Source organism: Diorhabda carinulata, chromosome 6, assembly GCF_026250575.1.
Source record: "Diorhabda carinulata isolate Delta chromosome 6, icDioCari1.1, whole genome shotgun sequence".
Classification (NCBI taxonomy): Eukaryota; Metazoa; Arthropoda; class Insecta; order Coleoptera; family Chrysomelidae; genus Diorhabda; species Diorhabda carinulata.
Window position 1 is genome coordinate 941,889 of NC_079465.1, and position 23,056 is coordinate 964,944.

Genomic DNA, 23,056 nt, shown 5'->3' on the forward strand with positions numbered 1-23,056 from the left:
TACAACGAAACTTGACAACGCCGCGCAGTATTGTGCTAACGATAACAATGCGACGTTGTCGGATTTAACACTATTTCAAAGATTTTAAGGAAATGACAATAAACGTGGCATTTCGACGATGGGACGTTGTCAGATTTAACTCCATTTCGGAGATTAAAAGAAATTTGTCTATTTCGGATGAAATTTTTCACGGATATATAGAACGAGATTTTCAAACGTTGTTTTTTCGTTTTTTATAGATGGCAAGTTCATCGGAACGTACAATTTTGCTGGTTAAATTGGAAAAAATAACGGATACTGGTTGAACCAATCAGTAATCATGTGATTGCGAATCATTTCCTTGTTCGAAAGGGCGACCCTGCGATCTTCTTTACCCGGAAATGGGCTGTGGACATAGCAAAATTAACATTTATCCGAGAAAATCGAAAAATAAGAACAATTCCAAAAAATCAGGTGAGTAATATACGCAACGAATTGCTCGGTCGCTATTACTAAGCATTCCAATTGATTTTAGTCACACTATTTAAAAAAAAAATGTACGATTTTTTCAACGGGCATCATTCCAATTCAAAAATACTACGAGATATGATCAAAAAACAGTCGAAGTAGTTCAATCGACCTCAAAAACACAAAAAACAAAAATTTAATAGTTCAATTGATCTTAGAAACAAAAGAAAAACAATTCTAGTAGTTCAATTGACCTTAGAAACAAAAAAAAAAGAAATTTAGTAGTTCAATCGACCTCGAAAACACAAAAAAAGAAATTTAGTAGTTCAATCGACCTCGAAAACACAAAAAAAGAAATTTAGTAGTTCTATCCACCTCGAAAACACAAGAAAAACAATTGTAGTAGTTCAATTGATCTAAAAAACACAAAAAAATCAATTCTAGTAGTTCAATCGACCTCGAAAACAAAAGAAAAACAATTCTAGTAGTTCAATTGACCTTAGAAATCCAAAAAAAGAAATTTAGTAGTTCAAACGACCTCAAAAACACAAAAAAACAATTCTAATAGTTCAATTGACCTTAGAAGCACAAAAAAAGAAATTTAGTAGTTCAATCGACCTCGAAAACAAAAGAAAAACAATTCTAGTAGTTCAATTGACCTTAGAAATCCAAAAAAAGAAATTTAGTAGTTCAAACGACCTCAAAAACACAAAAAAACAATTCTAATAGTTCAATTGACCTTAGAAGCACAAAAAAAGAAATTTAGTAGTTCAATCGACCTCGAAAACAAAAGAAAAACAATTCTAGTAGTTCAATTGACCTTAGAAATCCAAAAAAAGAAATTTAGTAGTTCAAACGACCTCAAAAACACAAGAAAAACAATTGTAGTAGTTCAATTGATCTAAAAAACACAAAAAAATCAATTCTAGTAGTTCAATCGACCTCGAAAACAAAAGAAAAACAATTCTAGTAGTTCAATTGACCTTAGAAATCCAAAAAAAGAAATTTAGTAGTTCAAACGACCTCAAAAACAAAATTCTAGTAGTTCAATTGACCTTAGAAGCACAAAAAAAGAAATTTAGTAGTTCAATCGACCTCGAAAACAAAAGAAAAACAATTCTAGTAGTTCAATTGACCTTAGAAATCCAAAAAAAGAAATTTAGTAGTTCAAACGACCTCAAAAACACAATTCTAGTAGTTCAATTGACCTTAGAAGCACAAAAAAAGAAATTTAGTAGTTCAATCGACCTCGAAAACAAAAGAAAAACAATTCTAGTAGTTCAATTGACCTTAGAAATCCAAAAAAAGAAATTTAGTAGTTCAAACGACCTCAAAAACACAAAAAAACAATTCTAGTAGTTCAATTGACCTTAGAAGCACAAAAAAAGAAATTTAGTAGTTCAATCGACCTCGAAAACAAAAGAAAAACAATTCTAGTAGTTCAATTGACCTTAGAAATCCAAAAAAAGAAATTTAGTAGTTCAAACGACCTCAAAAACACAATTCTAGTAGTTCAATTGACCTTAGAAGCACAAAAAAAGAAATTTAGTAGTTCAATCGACCTCGAAAACAAAAGAAAAACAATTCTAGTAGTTCAATTGACCTTAGAAATCCAAAAAAAGAAATTTAGTAGTTCAAACGACCTCAAAAACACAAAAAAACAATTCTAGTAGTTCAATTGACCTTAGAAGCACAAAAAAAGAAATTTAGTAGTTCAATCGACCTCGAAAACAAAAGAAAAACAATTCTAGTAGTTCAATTGACCTTAGAAATCCAAAAAAAGAAATTTAGTAGTTCAAACGACCTCAAAAACACAAGAAAAACAATTGTAGTAGTTCAATTGACCTTAGAAGCACAAAAAAAGAAATTTAGTAGTTCAATCGACCTCGAAAACAAAAGAAAAACAATTGTAGTAGTTCAATTGACCTTAGAAGCACAAAAAAAGAAATTTAGTAGTTCAATCGACCTCAAAAACACAAAAAAACAATTCTAATAGTTCAATTGACCTTAGAAATCCAAAAAAAGAAATTTAGTAGTTCAAACGACCTCAAAAACACAAAAAAACAATTCTAGTAGTTCAATTGACCTTAGAAGCACAAAAAAAGAAATTTAGTAGTTCAATCGACCTCGAAAACAAAAGAAAAACAATTCTAGTAGTTCAATTGACCTTAGAAATCCAAAAAAAGAAATTTAGTAGTTCAAACGACCTCAAAAACACAAGAAAAACAATTGTAGTAGTTCAATTGACCTTAGAAGCACAAAAAAAGAAATTTAGTAGTTCAATCGACCTCGAAAACAAAAGAAAAACAATTCTAGTAGTTCAATTGACCTTAGAAATCCAAAAAAAGAAATTTAGTAGTTCAAACGACCTCAAAAACACAAAAAAACAATTCTAATAGTTCAATTGACCTTAGAAGCACAAAAAAAGAAATTTAGTAGTTCAATCGACCTCGAAAACAAAAGAAAAACAATTCTAGTAGTTCAATTGACCTTAGAAATCCAAAAAAAGAAATTTAGTAGTTCAAACGACCTCAAAAACACAAAAAAACAATTCTAGTAGTTCAATTGACCTTAGAAGCACAAAAAAAGAAATTTAGTAGTTCAATCGACCTCGAAAACAAAAGAAAAACAATTCTAGTAGTTCAATTGACCTTAGAAATCCAAAAAAAGAAATTTAGTAGTTCAAACGACCTCAAAAACACAAGAAAAACAATTGTAGTAGTTCAATTGACCTTAGAAGCACAAAAAAAGAAATTTAGTAGTTCAATCGACCTCGAAAACAAAAGAAAAACAATTCTAGTAGTTCAATTGACCTTAGAAATCCAAAAAAAGAAATTTAGTAGTTCAAACGACCTCAAAAACACAAAAAAACAATTCTAATAGTTCAATTGACCTTAGAAGCACAAAAAAAGAAATTTAGTAGTTCAATCGACCTCGAAAACAAAAGAAAAACAATTCTAGTAGTTCAATTGACCTTAGAAATCCAAAAAAAGAAATTTAGTAGTTCAAACGACCTCAAAAACACAAGAAAAACAATTGTAGTAGTTCAATTGACCTTAGAAGCACAAAAAAAGAAATTTAGTAGTTCAATCGACCTCGAAAACAAAAGAAAAACAATTCTAGTAGTTTAATTGATCTAAAAAACAAAAAAAAACAATTCTAGTAGTTCAAACGACCTCAAAAACACAAAAAAAGAAATTTAGTAGTTCAAACGACCTCAAAAACAAAAGAAAAACAATTCTAGTAGTTCAATTGACCTTAGAAACGTAAAACAAAACATCTATTAGTTCAATCGACCTCAAAAACACAAGAAAAACAATTCTAGTAGTTCAAATGACCTCGTAAACAAAATATTTAATTGATTTCCAAATGTAATGAAGCCAAAAATGATAAAATTTACAACTTGATTTGATTATGCCCTTAAAAACACGTTTCCCGATGGTATTAAACGCGGTAGATTTATCGAGACAATTAAAAATGATAAAATCGATTTATTATCAACCAAATTTTCATTGAAATAAAATAATTAATTCGACGCTCAATTCCCCACCTCGATTATTACCAAATCGCTTAAAATCGTTAAAATCGTCGGATTTCCGCAAACAAAAATAGGAAAAAATTCTTTTCAGCCGATACAGAAAAAGTAGAAACGGAAGAAGAGGAATGCGTCGAAGCGGAAACGGAAAATACCGAAGACGTCGAAGAAAACGGACAGAAGCGAACGATCAAATTCAAACCGATCGGCGGTCCGCTCCTGGCTCAAACGTAAGACCCATTACGTTATAAATACGGCGCGGCCCATAAATATTCACACCGCCGCGTATATTCTCGATTAAACCGCATCCCCGCCTACCGGATCTATATCCCATTGATTTATTTATACGAAATCTTCCCCCGGAAATCGATTTTACGTTTTAAGTGTGAAAATTTATGACGCGCCCCGTATATATACATACACATATATTTTTGATTTCAATAAAAAAATGGATTTTACAGCGAAATATCAACGAGCCAACAAGATTTTTTCAAAATGTTGGACGACAAAATCGAAAACGTAAGTAATATTGTTTGAAGTCTCGTATCTCCAATATCGTGTTTCATAGAAACTTCCTGATTTTTTTCCTTGTAGAAAAACCCTTTAAGACTACCCCTTCGGAATTTCAGATCGATTTTTCCATTAGTTTAGCCTTGACGATTTTTTAAACGAACGTATGTTTTTCCATTAAACTTTGAACAAGTTTGAGGTCTCGTATCTCTAATATCGTGTTTCAAAGAAACTTCCTGATTTTTTTCCTTGTAGAAAAACCCTTTAAGACTACCCCTTCGGAATTTCAGATCGATTTTTCCATTAGTTTAGCCTTGACGATTTTTTAAACGAACGTATGTTTTTCCATTAAACTTTGAACAAGTTTGAGGTCTCGTATCTCTAATATAGAGTTTAACAGAAACTTCCTGATTTTTTTCCTTGTAGAAAAACCCTTTAAGACTACCCCTTCGGAATTTCAGATCGATTTTTCCATTAGTTTAGCCTTGACGATTTTTTAAACGAACGTATGTTTTTCCATTAAACTTTGAACAAGTTTGAGGTCTCGTATCTCTAATATAGAGTTTAACAGAAACTTCCTGATTTTTTTCCTTGTAGAAAAACCCTTTAAGACTACCCCTTCAGAATTTCAGATAGATATTTCCATTAATTCAGTCTTGACGATTTTTTAAACGAACGTATGTTTTTCCATTAAACCTTTCACAAGTTTGAAGTCTCGTATCTCCAATATCGTGTTTCATAGAAACTTCCTGATTTTTTTCCTTGTAGAAAAACCCTTTAAGACTACCCCTTCGGAATTTCAGATCGATTTTTCCATTAGTTTAGCCTTGACGATTTTTTAAACGAACGTATGTTTTTCCATTAAACTTTGAACAAGTTTGAGGTCTCGTATCTCTAATATCGTGTTTCAAAGAAACTTCCTGATTTTTTTCCTTGTAGAAAAACCCTTTAAGACTACCCCTTCGGAATTTCAGATCGATTTTTCCATTAGTTTAGCCTTGACGATTTTTTAAACGAACGTATGTTTTTCCATTAAACTTTGAACAAGTTTGAGGTCTCGTATCTCTAATATAGAGTTTAACAGAAACTTCCTGATTTTTTTCCTTGTAGAAAAACCCTTTAAGACTACCCCTTCAGAATTTCAGATAGATATTTCCATTAATTCAGTCTTGACGATTTTTTAAACGAACGTATGTTTTTCCATTAAACCTTTCACAAGTTTGAAGTCTCGTATCTCCAATATCGTGTTTCATAGAAACTTCCTGATTTTTTTCCTTGTAGAAAAACCCTTTAAGACTACCCCTTCGGAATTTCAGATCGATTTTTCCATTAGTTTAGCCTTGACGATTTTTTAAACGAACGTATGTTTTTCCATTAAACTTTGAACAAGTTTGAGGTCTCGTATCTCTAATATAGAGTTTAACAGAAACTTCCTGATTTTTTTCCTTGTAGAAAAACCCTTTAAGACTACCCCTTCAGAATTTCAGATCGATATTTCCATTAATTCAGTCTTGACGATTTTTTAAACGAACGTATGTTTTTCCATTAAACTTTGAACAAGTTTGAGGTCTCGTATCTCTAATATAGAGTTTAACAGAAACTTCCTGATTTTTTTCCTTGTAGAAAAACCCTTTAAGACTACCCCTTCGGAATTTCAGATCGATTTTTCCATTAGTTTAGCCTTGACGATTTTTTAAACGAACGTATGTTTTTCCATTAAACTTTGAACAAGTTTGAGGTCTCGTATCTCTAATATAGAGTTTAACAGAAACTTCCTGATTTTTTTCCTTGTAGAAAAACCCTTTAAGACTACCCCTTCAGAATTTCAGATAGATATTTCCATTAATTCAGTCTTGACGATTTTTTAAACGAACGTATGTTTTTCCATTAAACCTTTCACAAGTTTGAAGTCTCGTATCTCCAATATCGTGTTTCATAGAAACTTCCTGATTTTTTTCCTTGTAGAAAAACCCTTTAAGACTACCCCTTCGGAATTTCAGATCGATTTTTCCATTAGTTTAGCCTTGACGATTTTTTAAACGAACGTATGTTTTTCCATTAAACTTTGAACAAGTTTGAGGTCTCGTATCTCTAATATCGTGTTTCAAAGAAACTTCCTGATTTTTTTCCTTGTAGAAAAACCCTTTAAGACTACCCCTTCGGAATTTCAGATCGATTTTTCCATTAGTTTAGCCTTGACGATTTTTTAAACGAACGTATGTTTTTCCATTAAACTTTGAACAAGTTTGAGGTCTCGTATCTCTAATATAGAGTTTAACAGAAACTTCCTGATTTTTTTCCTTGTAGAAAAACCCTTTAAGACTACACCTTCGGAATTTCAGATCGATATTTCCATTAATTCAGTCTTGCCGATTTTTTAAACGAACGTATGTTTTTCCATTAAACCTTGAACAAGTTTGAAGTCTCGTATCTCCAATATCGTGTTTCATAGAAACTTCCTGATTTTTTTCCTTGTAGAAAAACCCTTTAAGACTACACCTTCGGAATTTCAGATCGATATTTCCATTAATTCAGTCTTGCCGATTTTTTAAACGAACGTATGTTTTTCCATTAAACCTTGAACAAGTTTGAAGTCTCGTATCTCCAATATCGTGTTTCATAGAAACTTCCTGATTTTTTTCCTTGTAGAAAAACCCTTTAAGACTACACCTTCGGAATTTCAGATCGATATTTCCATTAATTCAGTCTTGCCGATTTTTTAAACGAACGTATGTTTTTCCATTAAACCTTGAACAAATTTGAAGTCTCGTATCTCCTATATCGTGTTTCATAGAAACTTCCTGATTTTTTTCCTTGTAGAAAAACCCTTTAAGACTACACCTTCGGAATTTCAGATCGATATTTCCATTAATTCAGTCTTGCCGATTTTTTAAACGAACGTATGTTTTTCCATTAAACCTTGAACAAGTTTGAAGTCTCGTATCTCCAATATCGTGTTTCATAGAAACTTCCTGATTTTTTTCCTTGTAGAAAAACCCTTTAAGACTACCCCTTCAGAATTTCAGATCGATATTTCCATTAATTCAGTCTTGACGATTTTTTAAACGAACGTATGTTTTTCCATTAAACTTTGAACAAGTTTGAGGTCTCGTATCTCTAATATAGAGTTTAACAGAAACTTCCTGATTTTTTTCCTTGTAGAAAAACCCTTTAAGACTACCCCTTCAGAATTTCAGATCGATATTTCCATTAATTCAGTCTTGACGATTTTTTAAACGAACGTATGTTTTTCCATTAAACTTTGAACAAGTTTGAGGTCTCGTATCTCTAATATAGAGTTTAACAGAAACTTCCTGATTTTTTTCCTTGTAGAAAAACCCTTTAAGACTACCCCTTCAGAATTTCAGATCGATATTTCCATTAATTCAGTCTTGACGATTTTTTAAACGAACGTATGTTTTTCCATTAAACCTTGAACAAATTTGAAGTCTCGTATCTCCTATATCGTGTTTCATAGAAACTTCCTGATTTTTTTCCTTGTAGAAAAACCCTTTAAGACTACCCCTTCAGAATTTCAGATCGATATTTCCATTAATTCAGTCTTGACGATTTTTTAAACGAACGTATGTTTTTCCATTAAACCTTGAACAAATTTGAAGTCTCGTATCTCCTATATCGTGTTTCATAGAAACTTCCTGATTTTTTTCCTTGTAGAAAAACCCTTTAAGACTACACCTTCGGAATTTCAGATCGATATTTCCATTAATTCAGTCTTGCCGATTTTTTAAACGAACGTATGTTTTTCCATTAAACCTTGAACAAGTTTGAAGTCTCGTATCTCCAATATCGTGTTTCATAGAAACTTCCTGATTTTTTTCCTTGTAGAAAAACCCTTTAAGACTACCCCTTCAGAATTTCAGATCGATATTTCCATTAATTCAGTCTTGACGATTTTTTAAACGAACGTATGTTTTTCCATTAAACTTTGAACAAGTTTGAGGTCTCGTATCTCTAATATAGAGTTTAACAGAAACTTCCTGATTTTTTTCCTTGTAGAAAAACCCTTTAAGACTACCCCTTCAGAATTTCAGATCGATATTTCCATTAATTCAGTCTTGACGATTTTTTAAACGAACGTATGTTTTTCCATTAAACTTTGAACAAGTTTGAGGTCTCGTATCTCTAATATAGAGTTTAACAGAAACTTCCTGATTTTTTTCCTTGTAGAAAAACCCTTTAAGACTACCCCTTCAGAATTTCAGATCGATATTTCCATTAATTCAGTCTTGACGATTTTTTAAACGAACGTATGTTTTTCCATTAAACCTTGAACAAATTTGAAGTCTCGTATCTCCTATATCGTGTTTCATAGAAACTTCCTGATTTTTTTCCTTGTAGAAAAACCCTTTAAGACTACACCTTCGGAATTTCAGATCGATATTTCCATTAATTCAGTCTTGCCGATTTTTTAAACGAACGTATGTTTTTCCATTAAACCTTGAACAAGTTTGAAGTCTCGTATCTCCAATATCGTGTTTCATAGAAACTTCCTGATTTTTTTCCTTGTAGAAAAACCCTTTAAGACTACCCCTTCAGAATTTCAGATCGATATTTCCATTAATTCAGTCTTGACGATTTTTTAAACGAACGTATGTTTTTCCATTAAACTTTGAACAAGTTTGAGGTCTCGTATCTCTAATATAGAGTTTAACAGAAACTTCCTGATTTTTTTCCTTGTAGAAAAACCCTTTAAGACTACCCCTTCAGAATTTCAGATCGATATTTCCATTAATTCAGTCTTGACGATTTTTTAAACGAACGTATGTTTTTCCATTAAACTTTGAACAAGTTTGAGGTCTCGTATCTCTAATATAGAGTTTAACAGAAACTTCCTGATTTTTTTCCTTGTAGAAAAACCCTTTAAGACTACCCCTTCAGAATTTCAGATCGATATTTCCATTAATTCAGTCTTGACGATTTTTTAAACGAACGTATGTTTTTCCATTAAACCTTGAACAAATTTGAAGTCTCGTATCTCCTATATCGTGTTTCATAGAAACTTCCTGATTTTTTTCCTTGTAGAAAAACCCTTTAAGACTACCCCTTCAGAATTTCAGATCGATATTTCCATTAATTCAGTCTTGACGATTTTTTAAACGAACGTATGTTTTTCCATTAAACCTTGAACAAGTTTGAGGTCTCGTATCTCTAATATAGAGTTTAACAGAAACTTCCTGATTTTTTTCCTTGTAGAAAAACCCTTTAAGACGACCCCTTCGGAATTTCAGATCGATTTTTCCATTAGTTTAGCCTTGACGATTGTTTAAACTAACCTAACCTAACCTCAAAAAACGTACATTTCGACCGGAACGCGTATTTTATTACGGGAAACGACCGTTTCGACGAGACTTTTGTCGCCTGACCCTCGTATATGTTTCCGTTTAGGGTCCGGATTACGATTCCGATAGCGAATCGGAGAAAGCTCGCGAAGAGGCTCGTCTGAGGGCTCTGCTGAATGATTGGGAAACGGCGAGCGCCGGTTCGAGATCCGTTACGAGCACGCCGAAAAAACGTCCGGCGGTAGTGCGAGATTCCGCCGCCAGAGACGTTGCGTTTACGCCGAGAATACCAACGGAAAGGGTGTACGTGTCGCAGGTAAGTAGTTTTATCGACAATTTTCGGTTGGATTTATCGTCGAAACGCGTTTTTAGATTCCGGCTAGCGTTATCCACCAATCGTACGGCGTGCGACCGCCGTATCGACAAGCGACTTTTCTTAATGCTAATTACGCGACGCAAAGTCCCTCTCACCAGATGGCGTATCCATCGGCTATGCAATATCAAGCGCTCAGCCCCCTGTACACTAATCAATCGCCGCAGTCGAGGCAGTTTCCTCCTTCCGCTAGGGGTTATTCGAATAATTCCCCCAAACAGATTCCTTACGAACAGTCGATGATTTTTTCGCCGAATCACAAAATGTACGCGCTTCCGGTTCCTCAATTGGGAATTAAGGGGCAGCGAACAATTAACGAACAATCCAGTGACGTCGGAGTAAGTTTTTATTAATTTTTTTCACGCCCCCCGTACAATAAAACATCTATACGTAACGGTAGTTAACTTTCTACGACTGCGCCATCTTTGATACGAATAGCGAACTTATATATAAATATTAATACGAACGAAAGTTTGAAACTTTTTCATTAGATGGCGCTACACAATATAAATATTAATATTATATTTAAAAGGAACTAATTTATGATTTTAATATGTTGTTTACTCCGAATAATGATTTAAATTGAATCATAATAGAAAATATTTTAACTCAACGCCATCTGTTCGAATTATTTATAACTCGATTAATAGCTTCGTCCATTAGTGTGATTCGGAATCAATTCGGAGCACTTTTTAAAGTTGGTTCTAATAACAGTTCTTTAATCACAGGTTACATTTTTTCGTAGTTATTAAATTTATGTTCTATGTCAATAACTACTATGAAAGTTGAGAACTTCTTTATTAGATGGCGCTACTCAATAAAATTAATCTTATTTTATATTATATTTAATAAACTAATCATAATAGTAAAAGAAAATAATTTATAGTTTTAATATCTTATTTTTTTTTAAATCAACATCTAAATTAGTTTATACGCCATTTGTTTGAATTATTTATAACTCGATTAACAGCTTTGTTGGTTAATGTGATTCGGAATCAATTCGGAGCACTTTTTAAATTATCATTAGTGGTTGGTTCTAATTGGTTGGTTTTTTTGGATTTTGATGATTTGGTGATACGGAAATTCATTAGTCGTATATTTTTTTAGTATAAACCTTCATTTAAAAATGGGGATCTGGTTCAACCACATGTATATAGTCAACAATCCGTGCAATATCAACAGTACAAAGAAGCTAGGGAGCAAGTATTGGCGCAGAACCAGCAGCAGCAGCACCCCGTTGTTTACAGGGGACCATCGAAAAATTATCAAAGTAGTGTTACTATACCGATAGTTGTTAAAAGCGGACAGACCAGCGATATGAACGTTTTGCATAGAAAACAGTACGAACTGACGTGATATAATAATAATTAATAAAAAGTTTTGAATTTTTAATAAACTGGTTAGAACAAGTCACTATTTATTTTAAATACAAAAGTCTGCATGGGGAAAATTGAATTTGTACGTAATACGAAATGAAAAAAATAATTTTTAATACAACTTTTAACAGTTTTTGGATATTATATCTCTAAAAAAAATATATATATATATCGACTGAAATTCTCGTAGGACTCAAAAGGCTGATCTTTAGTTAACAATTCACAACTTTGAAAGACTATGACAATTTTTGGTTATATTTCTCACATATATATATATAGGGGTTTTGTAGATATCTTGTAAAATATAATCAAATTCTAACTGCCAGGAGATGAAAATTTGTATATCTTGGAAACAACGTGCCAAAATGCATATCCATATTGATTTATTCTAAAATTAACAACACAAATAAATTTGTGAGTATACCCCGTACATATACTGAATAAAGTAGTTGTGTATGTAATAAATGTATAGAAATGATGTTGCGAAATATTTGATGTATAAAAATGTATAGTTAGAACAATACTCCGTTATTTATTTCGATTTCTAAATAGGTAATTTTGAAAAAGGTTCTTGTGACACTAGAAAAATGTTTTTTTGGAAAATTCCATGTGATATTTTCACAAAATTTTTGTTATGAGTATCTAGAAACTTCATTATTAACAATTATATTTATAAATTCAAAAGTTAACAACAATTTTTATAATACATCTCTATAGCAATAATTTAATTGAAAATATACAATCGATATTTGATTTTAATTATATTTTTACGTCCAGGAAAATCTATTTTTGATTATTTATTGATAAAAATGAAAAATTTTTCATAATTCAAACCAAAACGTATTTTTTCTCATTTGAAAAAATATAAATTTGAACTTACCAGTATATACTATAAATTTCATCTATAATACTTCATTTTTTTAAATTACAAACACACTAGGTACTTTTAAAAACTAATCACCACTTTAATTAGTTTAACAAATATATCAACAACTTTCTACTTAATAAATCAACAAATAACCTTATAAATTATTTATTGACAGATGACATTTAACAATTCCACCAACTTTTATTGCAGTGTATTCTATGCATTAGTAGTAGTTCTTTTATTCATTTTAAAAAAGAAGAAATTTTTATCAACAATGATACAAGGGGCGTTCCAAATAAAATATCGATTTTAATATATTTTTTTCGAATTAACTGGAGGATTATCTATTTATATTATTTATTTGTATCTGTAGAGTGTTTAATAAACTTTTAAATGATAATCTTATAATAAATAAATGAATATATTAATAAAATAATATAAAAAAAAAAACTTTTATATGTGTATAAATAAAATTTAATAAATCCCCTCTTCAAAAAAAAACATTCTACGAAATGTTCTTCTTAGCCTTACCAAAATGAATATATTTATATATTAGAGTCATCCAAGATAGTGTCTCTTAGAACTAGGTCATTAAATATTCAATTTTTTTTAAATATACAGTGTGAAATATGAAATTTTTAAGTTCCAGTTAAAACTTTTTCGTTTTACGAAATGAATATTTGTTTTAGTAAAGTTATCATTCGCGTTTTTGGTGTTTAACGTTAAGAGAAACTATTTTGAGTGCTTGAATGTTAGAAAAAAATCTCCGAAATGTGATATTGTAATACTATAGATCGAGACAAAAGTATAGATGTATAAATGTTAAATGTAAAAAATAAATTTAGTAAAATCAATGTCAAACTATATTTTAGTTTTATATATACCTCTATACATTTTTTTTCTTACTTCTATATGTATAGTGATTTAATTCATATATTGTGTCGCACTTTTCACTTCATCCCCATAGTAAAATCACTTTGTACATTAGATTATACCAAATAAACGAAATAACAACATTAAGGAAGTTTTTAATAGCTTTTCATAGATGGCGTGAACAATGACGTATCTCAAACTAAAGGTTTGTAGTAGTTCATGATAGATGGCGCTAACAATACTAAATTCTAATATGAAAGTTTCTATTAGTTCCTGAGAGATGGCGCGTTAAAAATAACGAATCTTAATACCGAGGAAGCTTCTAATAATTTGTTATAGATGGCGTAAGAACTAATTATTACAAAAAGAGACTATTATTTACGTATTCTGACGCCGATAAAAATTTTTGTTTATTATTTTTAGCATTTTTTAAATTAGTTTTTGTTGAATGAATGTTTGTTCAAAAAAATTAAATCATTAAAAAGCTATCATTTAATCACTTAATTTGCATATATATTTACTCATTTCTATTTATAGTCTGTTTGGAAACAAATATTCTTCCAAACAGATCATAGCGTAGTAGTTTACGAGGGGGGTACGAAAATTTGAAATATAGTAATCTATCAGGAGTATCTACACGTTTTACGTCATATTTTTAATAAAAAATGAAACAATATCGACTTTAAGCAATTCTTTAATAACTGAAAAGGTGACACATCATTTTATAATGTTTTCATTGTTACAAATAGTATGAAATATATCCAATTATTTAGAAAAAAAAATGTGTTTCATTTTGATCGTTTCTTATTGTAGACGGATACTTCCACCTCCAGGACATTCTCCTTGGCTCACTACCTTGAGATCTAAAAAAATTTAGTAACCTAAATATTGGAATTAAGACGAAAATATTCACTTAACCTCAAAAAGGAATATTACTTATTTTCAAGTGAGCTTTCGAGGCATATCTTTATATTTTAATTTATAAAGTAAATTTATGTACGTAAATAAGAACTTTATGACTCTTATATGAATGAATATTTAGTTTAATTCTATCAATTCCGGCTGACGTACTAATCCAGTGCATTTCCCGAAAATTACAAATATGCAGATTATTAATTATTTAGTGTTAAACAAAAAATTACTATACATACCAGCAACTGAAGGCATTTAAAAATCTTACTGCTTCAAAGCAAGATTTGTGAGAATTATCAATGCCTAAGTAAAGTTAATTATTTTCGTTAACGCTATTTATAGCATTCAATCCTTTTTCTTTCCTTAAACGTGAAAGTTTTCTTCATTTGTATAATGGAGAACCGCAGACCGATGATAGAAACAAAGTTTATATCCGACATCATTGTTACCACATTTTACAACACTTTTTTCGCAAATTTATACCAATAATATAGAAATAACTTCACGATAAGTCTATTTTATAAAAAGTGTTTATCATAAAATATTAAAAACCAGCTGATTTTGACACTAACTTGACATAAGATTGAAATGACCTATAAATTGAATCTTCTTTTTTTTTAATCGTTGACTTTCTTTAAATAAGCTCTTCAATTTATTAGTATTTAAACCAATATTAATGTTTGAATTAATAATCAATTCTCAATTTTTATGTTTATATATATATATATATATATATATATATATATATATACAAAATACTAATTTCATGTAATTTACTATTTATTACTTATTATTAGTAACTAGATTTTGTGAGAATTTTTCATTAATGACATTGTTGTTCTATGAAACAAATTTGATATTTCGTGTAAATAAAGTGACATTTTAATAATTTTTACATTATTCTGGATAATAATTTTCCACATATATAGGGAGAAAAAACAGGATATCAAGTTAAAACAAAAAGTAATAAATATAAATAATAGGAAAGAAGAATACCAAGTTAAATCATAAGCTTTGTTCGCGTCTCTGATTCCGAACTAATCCGAACGTTCACAATTCGTGATTTAACGCAGAAATATTTAATCAGTTCATAATTTTGTTAACAAACGATATTCTATTTCATGTTAATTCTATGGAAAAAAAAAAATATTTACTTTGATTGTTTTCGCAATTATAATTATTCAAGACACATTCGCTTCCGAAACTCTTGTCAGACTTTCCGGTACCATCCCCACCACAAACTGGTTTATATTCGACGCCGTCGCAATCTTTCAGACATGGCTTTTTCTTCAAGGACGCTTTAGTGGATCCTTTCGAAGGTATCGCTTCGACGAGAACCAAAGCCACAACTACAACGATCGTTATAACTCAATTATGCATATACAGAGCGTTTATAATATAAAAAAATAAATCTATGAATTCTTTCAATTGTTTTTGACAACTTGGTAACAGAGATTGATTTAGAATCAATCGGTATATTAATGGGCGTGTCTATTCGAGCGAATGATTTATGTTTCGTAGTAGTAATTAGAGAGTCGGCAACGTCGCGGTTGGTAGTGCAGATTGAATTGAATATTTATAAGATTATTCATGTATTCTAAATGGATATTAGTGGAATAACTCGGTCATGCGATTCTTCGAAATGTTAATTATTATTTTCAGACGCAATAAAAAAATTGCGATAAACACATTATGTAATATTTTCAACGAGCTTAACAGAATGATTGAGTTCAACTTACCAAGGACGAACAAGAACGCAATTGAATATTTCATTTTCTTTTTTATATTGTTTTAATTTATTGTAGTATAACAACCGTGGACTTTGCGAAAGATAATGGCGTGTTGGACACTACCAGTTTCATTTTTATAGGTAGAACCTCCTGATTTAGTCCTTGGGTCAGATTCGTTATTTATTTAATATATACTGGGTGATATTTGAAAAGGATTATTTTCGAAAAAAATTAATTTACTATTAATTACTGTTTAACGAGTTTATAAAGCTAGAAATATTAAAAATAACTTATTACAAAATGACATATATCGAATCGAATCCATATTCGAATGATCATTCGAATGATAATCGTTTGCAGTGATAAAACTATAGAACTAGAAATAAATTTGTCGATGGTTATTCGATTTTGACAGATGGGAATTTAAAAATAATTGTTACGTCAATATTTCGCAGTACACTGTTAAAATTATATTTATTATGTATTGTTTATAAATCCCATAGACTATAATTGGCAACAATCAAATTATTATTCATTCATAACGATTGAAAAGACAACTAGATATTACACCTACACTATTTTAAATTATTTTTACTAACTGAATCAACAGGAAGTACTTAATACTAATTTTCTTTTGTTTTTCTACGGTTTCATGCACTTTTTTATGGAAAAAAAACATTTTTAATTAGTCTAATTACACGAATTAACTTTTAATTTAAATCAATTCGATTTGTTCCGCAATTTGTTGGTTATGTTTCTCGTGGCAGATTATTTGGTCGGCCATTTTGTTTACTAATACACGTTATGACTTTTTAATCGATGATTACGTATGTTCAAGCTGTGTGTCTAGTATTTATTATCGATTTAATGTAATGCAGTGTAATTATTGTGGAAAGATTAATCGGCGTATTTCTCAATTATAGTTTCGTAACGAATCTAGATAGATAAGATGGCGATGGCGGCGATATTTTTGAAATTTAATTGAAATGTTGCAATTATGAGTCGTCCGAGTTATAACACAAAAATCGAGAAACGCTTTATCGCTACGATATGTTCTAAAAATAGTATCACTCGTTGAATATTTATCGGTACACAATTTTATTAACTCGGAATTAAGTGTCAGTTTAAAAACGATCTTCATTCTCGATACGTCAATGTGTTTTGATTGAAAAATAAAAAATCGATCGATCCAGAGTTTATTTTAAGAATTTTGTTAAGTGTCGTCTCTCACCCGTACGTATATTCATATTTAATTCGTAACAGATTGGATATGCAGCACAGGTTAATTTGCATCTTAGTGATTTTGATAATTGGTAAGTTTATTTGTTTAAATAAGTTTAAATCGGTGACAGAATCTAATAAATAATATTAAGGGAGTATAGATTCAAAACATTTTTCACGTACTTTATGTTGTTTAATTGTATTTATACAGTATGTCCTCGGATAAAGTATGTATATGTGTCACGAAGTCTATTTTGGTTTATAGTTTATATTATTGAAAACTGATGATTTTTCACAATAAATTTAATCGTATTCATATAGAAATTATTAGTAAAAATCGTTTAAAACCGATCGAGATGTTGTAACAGATTTATATTATTCATTTCGTGATAGAAACTCGATAATACTTGTCGAACAACACCCGTATCAAGAAAGTCGTTATCTAAAAATCGATAGATTTGATCGATATATCACAAAACTAAACGAAATTAATATAGTTGACCACAGACTTTTAACGAAATAGTATCTACCACAAAAATAACCAATTCTGTATCGTTATTAATTGTCTATGACGTGATTTTGACGTTTGACTTAGTTTTGAATAAAAAAAAAAGTACAAAATAGATAAAATTGAGTTTAAAAACTGATTTAGATGTGATGAAAGATTTGTTATTGTTGAATAACACGTTTAAAAATGAAAAGATTTGTTCTATACGTCTAATTCGACCACAAAACTATACGAAATTAATATAGTTGACCACAGACTTTTAACGAAATAGTATCTACCACAAAAATAACCAATTCTGTATCGTTATTAATTGTCTATGACGTGATTTTGACGTTTGACTTAGTTTTGAATAAAAAAAAAGTACAAAATAGATAAAATTGAGTTTAAAAACTGATTTAGATGTGATGAAAGATTTGTTATTGTTGAATAACACGTTTAAAAATGAAAAGATTTGTTCTATACGTCTAATTCGACCACAAAACTATACGAAATTAATATAGTTGACCACAGACTTTTAACGAAATAGTAACTACCACAAAAATAACCAATTCTGTATCATTATTAATTGTCTATGACGTGATTTTGACGTTTGACTTAGTTTTGAATAAAAAAAAAGTACAAAATAGATAAAATTGAGTTTAAAAACTGATTTAGATGTGATGAAAGATTTGTTATTGTTGAATAACACGTTTAAAAATGAAAAGATTTGTTTTATACGTCTAATTCGACCACAAAACTATACGAAATTAATATAGTTGACCACAGACTTTTAACGAAATAGTAACTACCACAAAAATAACCAGTTCTATATCGTTATTAATTGTCTATGACGTGATTTTGACGTTTAACTTCGCATTTGCGTGACATTTTACACAATTCAGCTGTCAACTAACTTCCAAAGGTGATTTCGTAAAAATAATTGATGATAACTCATAGAATTTAACGAAAAAGTGACAATTTGTTAAAAAAATATTGAAATGGGGGTCGTTGAATACGCAAAAATATGATTATACAAAAAAATGTCTTGTTCCGTGGTTGGGTGGTAAACTTTTCAAACAACCTTCGTATATAAGCATTTTGTACGATAAATTTTGTTGTTTTAGTGAATAATTTATTAAAAATTAAACGAACAGTGGTTCGAAAACGTTAAAAAACATTTTTTTCCACATAAAATTACGTCAAAGCTATATTTTCCAACTTCTTCAAGCGAAAATAGTACAAATATTTACATAAAATGAAATTTCATCAACACTTAGGTATTTTAATTTGTTTATTGGTGATTGAAATGCGAAATTTACGTAACCGAATTTCGGTTTTCTACGTTTTCATCTATTTGAAACGAAATCTTTTCATTACACTATTTCAAAAAGTTTGAGAAGCGCTGACATCTCGATAATCGATGCTTATCCGATCTATTGAATACTGCTGTTTTAGGTTAAACGTATCCAAAATGGCAGGGAGGCCAACAGCACAAATAGAGTATTGTGTGACTAATTTTTGATCAATTTTGCCTTGAATGATACATATTAGAGACTATCACTTCGTTGTAAATTATTTATTTAAACAAGATAATATAATAATATAAATATTGTTTCATTATTTGTTTCCCCCTAAAAAAAAAACATTCAAATATTTTATAGCGATGCCATTATGAGTTATTAAATGATGTTATTTTTAGATTCATTAATATAGTTTCTAAAATAGACTTTGATAATTGCTTTATGATAATTTCAACTCAATATTTATATATAAATAGAATAAATCATTTATTGCGTAGAATAATAGACAGTACTTGATATTATGCAACCACCAATACTTCCAGAAGAACGTATTTATATTTAAAATTATTGTTAATGGAATTTTTCCACTAAGGAAAGAAAAATCCACTAGATATTTGTTTTAATAACAAATATAGTGATAAAAACTTTTATGTCTATACAGTTTTGTTTAAAAAAAATATATTTCCTCACAAATAGTCAAAAAAAAGTAGAATACTGTAATTAGTGGTAATATTTAGTTATTATCCTAGGTGAATAGATGTCACTAGTACGAAACGTTTAAAAAAGTAGTAAACTGTAAAAATAAAGTAGAAAAGTGGAATCTGTAATAAAATCTGTTCAAAAGTAGGTAATACAGAAAACAGTTTTATATAAAATTGTTCAAGTTTGTTTATATTACATTTCGTAAATAATTACAATAACCTATTTTTGTTTATAATTTGAACAAATATCAATGACGTTATGAATAATGGTTATTATTCTAATTGAAATTTTAATGAAAAATAGGCTAGACAGTTCAATTGATGTTCCTACGTATTGCTGATGTCAATACAGAGGGCATTTATATAAATTTGATATCTATATGTGCGTGTAAAGGTCATTTTATTGTTAATGGAATAAATTGTGCCAGATGCGGCAAGTGGCCACCAACAATGCTCGTTAAGGAATTTATTCTTTTTTTAGATTAATAACTGTGAACGGTGAAAGTTAATTAAAGCACTAAATTGACAATATGACACGTATTTATATACTAGCCAATATAAAAATCGATTCGACATTTTTTCAAGAAAAAAAAACGTTTGAAAAGTATATAAATTGCTTCAATTAGAATGTTGTATTACAAAAATATTTACATGTGTATAAATTTAAAGGTTTTGCAACTGTCAAAATGGCGCCCTCTCCAGCCCACTTACTGGAGTGTCTTAATGAGGATTGCGACGTCGATTCGGGTCCAGTTTGTGCAATAGACGAATCAGGTTTACCGCAAACTTTCGACAACAGATGTACGGCCAGATTAGCGTTCTGCAGATTCGGCTCATGTAAATAACTTTGTCTATTATTCCGTATAAATATTGGTGGAAACAAATTAGTTCATAGAATCCATTTATCGGAGTCGGTAAAGTTAGGTTAAGTTCATTTAGCTTCGATTAGTTTAAATTAGGTTTACTTTAGCTTAGGTTAGGTTATCTGAATTAGTGTTTAAATGGGGAAAAAGGTATTTGTCTATGGAATGTGATGATCTGAAATTTTTTTTGTTGCAGTTTACGCCGAAGTGAAACCGGGTGAATGCTGACGTTAGCTGAAGCATTATGACGACATATTTGAAGCATTTCCAGTATTGTTATTTTGTAGAGAGAAAATTAGATTTTAACTAATAATAGAAATTAAACAAATAAAATTTAGCAAAAAAATATTTATTGAATTTAGTACTTAGTATTGTTTTTAAAAACGTGAAAGTGTTTTTTAAGTTATTTTTTAATTTAAAATGCGTGAATGTACCTACAATGTAGAATTTACTTAAATACGGTACAGTATCATTAATGTAAGATTTAATAGGCAAGTATTTTGTTTGAAAAAATAATAATAAACATATTTTCGACTAATAAATTATTTTTATTCCACCCGTTTACCATCAAACAACAATGTTACATCTTCTATTTCTTTTATAATTACTAAATATAGGTTGCGTAGTCACTTCCGAAACACGGAATAAATATTTCAATAGACAAAACGTAACTATGAAACGCCATCTTTTCATTAATAATTTAACGTATACACTTCACTTTCTAGAATAGAAATATTCTGTGGCGCTTCTTCTTTTTTTAATGTACAGATCAATAATAATAAGGATTTAAAATATAGTTCGAATACATCAATGTTTCTAATTTTAATTAAGAAGATTATAATTATAAGAAGATAATTTGGTTGCCTAATACGTAGGAGATAAATGTCAACACTTAACGTGAATTTTTAAATAAAAAACTTGTGAATATGTAATTAATTTGATTGTCTTGTATGTAAGATGCATCCAAGATAAAAATTTTGAATTATAGGTTAGTTTCTACAAGGTTTTCAAAAGATACAAATTATTATTTCTACGGAATTTATTAAAGACGATAATACAATGTAAATTTCTATGTTCTAGGACAAACATTTATCTTTTCTATTTAATTTTCGATTGAAACCTAAAATGTAATGATAAATATAGAAGTTTTATTGTGACTATTGTGGATCTTCACTTACTCTTTCTATAGCTACGTCTGCGTCATCAAGTTTTTCTTTTTTTTCTTTAGAAGACCATCGTCTAGCTAATCTTCTAAAACTAGAAGAATTGTTACTGAACGAAGGTCTTAAGCATATCATTTCCACAATGGTTCCTTGTCGTTTTAATGGAATTGATCTTGTATGTTGACCTTCCGTTGATTTGCTTTCGCGCATTTTGAAACTTTGATCGGAATCGGAGAAATTTCGTAATTTTTTTATATCGCCTATTGTTGATATTTCTGTTTTTGCGACTTCGGTTGTCCATACCTAATGAATATATTAATAATGACGAAATTTGACGTGGAATACGCGAAATCAAAAGTTATTTTTGGAAAGTAGTTTTAGTATATTTTATGTGAAAAATCGTATTGGCCAAAATAATGGATATATTGATCTGATTTTTCAGGAATATGTTTAGAAAAGATCAGTCTTCAAGAAAAAAAATTACGAATTTAATATGTTACGAAAATTACGAGATATAGAACGTTAAAGTTCAAGTATCAAAAATTAGTCTTAAAAAGTTTGTGGCTCCATATTTTCCAAAATAACTATTTGGAAATGATAAAATTATACGAGGTTATTAAGAAAAACTTCCTAATTCGAAGAAACATACGTAGGAGGTTCTAAAAATAATAGATTAAGCGATATGAATTAAATTATTGCTTAGGTGTTTTGTATACTTTTTCTAGTTTCATTTAAAAAATCGTGTAGGCCAAAATAATGTAAATATCGATCTGATTTTTCAGGAATATGTTTAGAAAAGATCAATCTTCAACAAAAAAAATTACGAATCTAGTAGGTGACGAAAATTACGAGATACAGAACGTTAAAGTTCAAGTATGACTTTAAAAGTTTGTGGCTCCATATTTTCCAAAATAACTATTTGGAAATGATAAAATTATACGAGGTTATGAAGAAATTCTTCCTAATTCAACAAAACATACGTGGGAGGTTCTAAAAATAATAGATTAAGCGATATGAATTAAATTATTGCTTAGGTGTTTTGTATACATTTTCTAGTTTCATTTAAAAAATCGTGTAGGCCAAAATAATGTAAATATCGATCTGATTTTTCAGGAATATGTTTAGAAAAGATCAATCTTCAACAAAAAAAATTACGAATCTAGTAGGTGACGAAAATTACGAGATACAGAACGTTAAAGTTCAAATATGACTTTAAAAGTTTGTGGCTCCATATTTTCGAAAATAAATATTTGAAAATGATAAAATTATACGAGGTTATGAAGAAATTCTTCCTAATTCAACAAAACATACGTGGGAGGTTCAAGAAGTAATAGATTAAGCGATATGAATTAAATTATTGCTTAGGTGTTTTGTATACTTTTTCTAGTTTCATTTA

At 29.6% G+C, this 23,056-nt stretch overlaps 3 protein-coding genes across 6 annotated transcripts in view; 1 reads left to right on the top strand and 2 right to left on the bottom strand.

Annotated features, from left to right (window-relative positions):
- LOC130896056 (uncharacterized) overlaps positions 1 to 12,710 on the top strand; it is a 34,542-nt gene extending 21,832 nt beyond the window's left edge. For all 4 annotated transcript variants that reach the window (XM_057803834.1, XM_057803837.1, XM_057803835.1 and 1 more), the window contains exons 2-7: positions 240 to 453; positions 4,077 to 4,212; positions 4,444 to 4,501; positions 9,899 to 10,108; positions 10,165 to 10,503; positions 11,273 to 12,710. In XM_057803834.1, coding sequence (XP_057659817.1) covers positions 381 to 453; positions 4,077 to 4,212; positions 4,444 to 4,501; positions 9,899 to 10,108; positions 10,165 to 10,503; positions 11,273 to 11,521 — 1,065 coding nt within the window. In that variant the 5' untranslated portion in view covers positions 240 to 380 and the 3' untranslated portion in view covers positions 11,522 to 12,710. The remainder of the gene's footprint in view (positions 1 to 239; positions 454 to 4,076; positions 4,213 to 4,443; positions 4,502 to 9,898; positions 10,109 to 10,164; positions 10,504 to 11,272) is intronic.
- Positions 12,711 to 13,960: 1,250 nt separating this feature from the next.
- Positions 13,961 to 16,179, bottom strand: LOC130896057 (turripeptide Pal9.2-like). The gene is made up of 3 exons (XM_057803838.1): positions 15,934 to 16,179; positions 15,349 to 15,543; positions 13,961 to 14,145 (listed from the first exon to the last, which is right to left on the bottom strand). The coding sequence occupies exons 1-3, from the start codon at positions 15,965 to 15,967 to the stop codon at positions 14,087 to 14,089; spliced, it is 288 nt and encodes a 95-aa protein (XP_057659821.1). The 5' UTR covers positions 15,968 to 16,179; the 3' UTR covers positions 13,961 to 14,086.
- Positions 16,180 to 21,521: 5,342 nt separating this feature from the next.
- Positions 21,522 to 23,056, bottom strand: part of LOC130894687 (opsin, ultraviolet-sensitive-like) — a 67,538-nt gene continuing 66,003 nt past the window's right edge. The window contains exons 5-6 of the mRNA XM_057801620.1: positions 21,676 to 21,963; positions 21,522 to 21,617 (exon numbers count right to left, since the gene is read on the bottom strand). Coding sequence (XP_057657603.1) covers positions 21,600 to 21,617; positions 21,676 to 21,963 — 306 coding nt within the window. The 3' untranslated portion in view covers positions 21,522 to 21,599. The remainder of the gene's footprint in view (positions 21,618 to 21,675; positions 21,964 to 23,056) is intronic.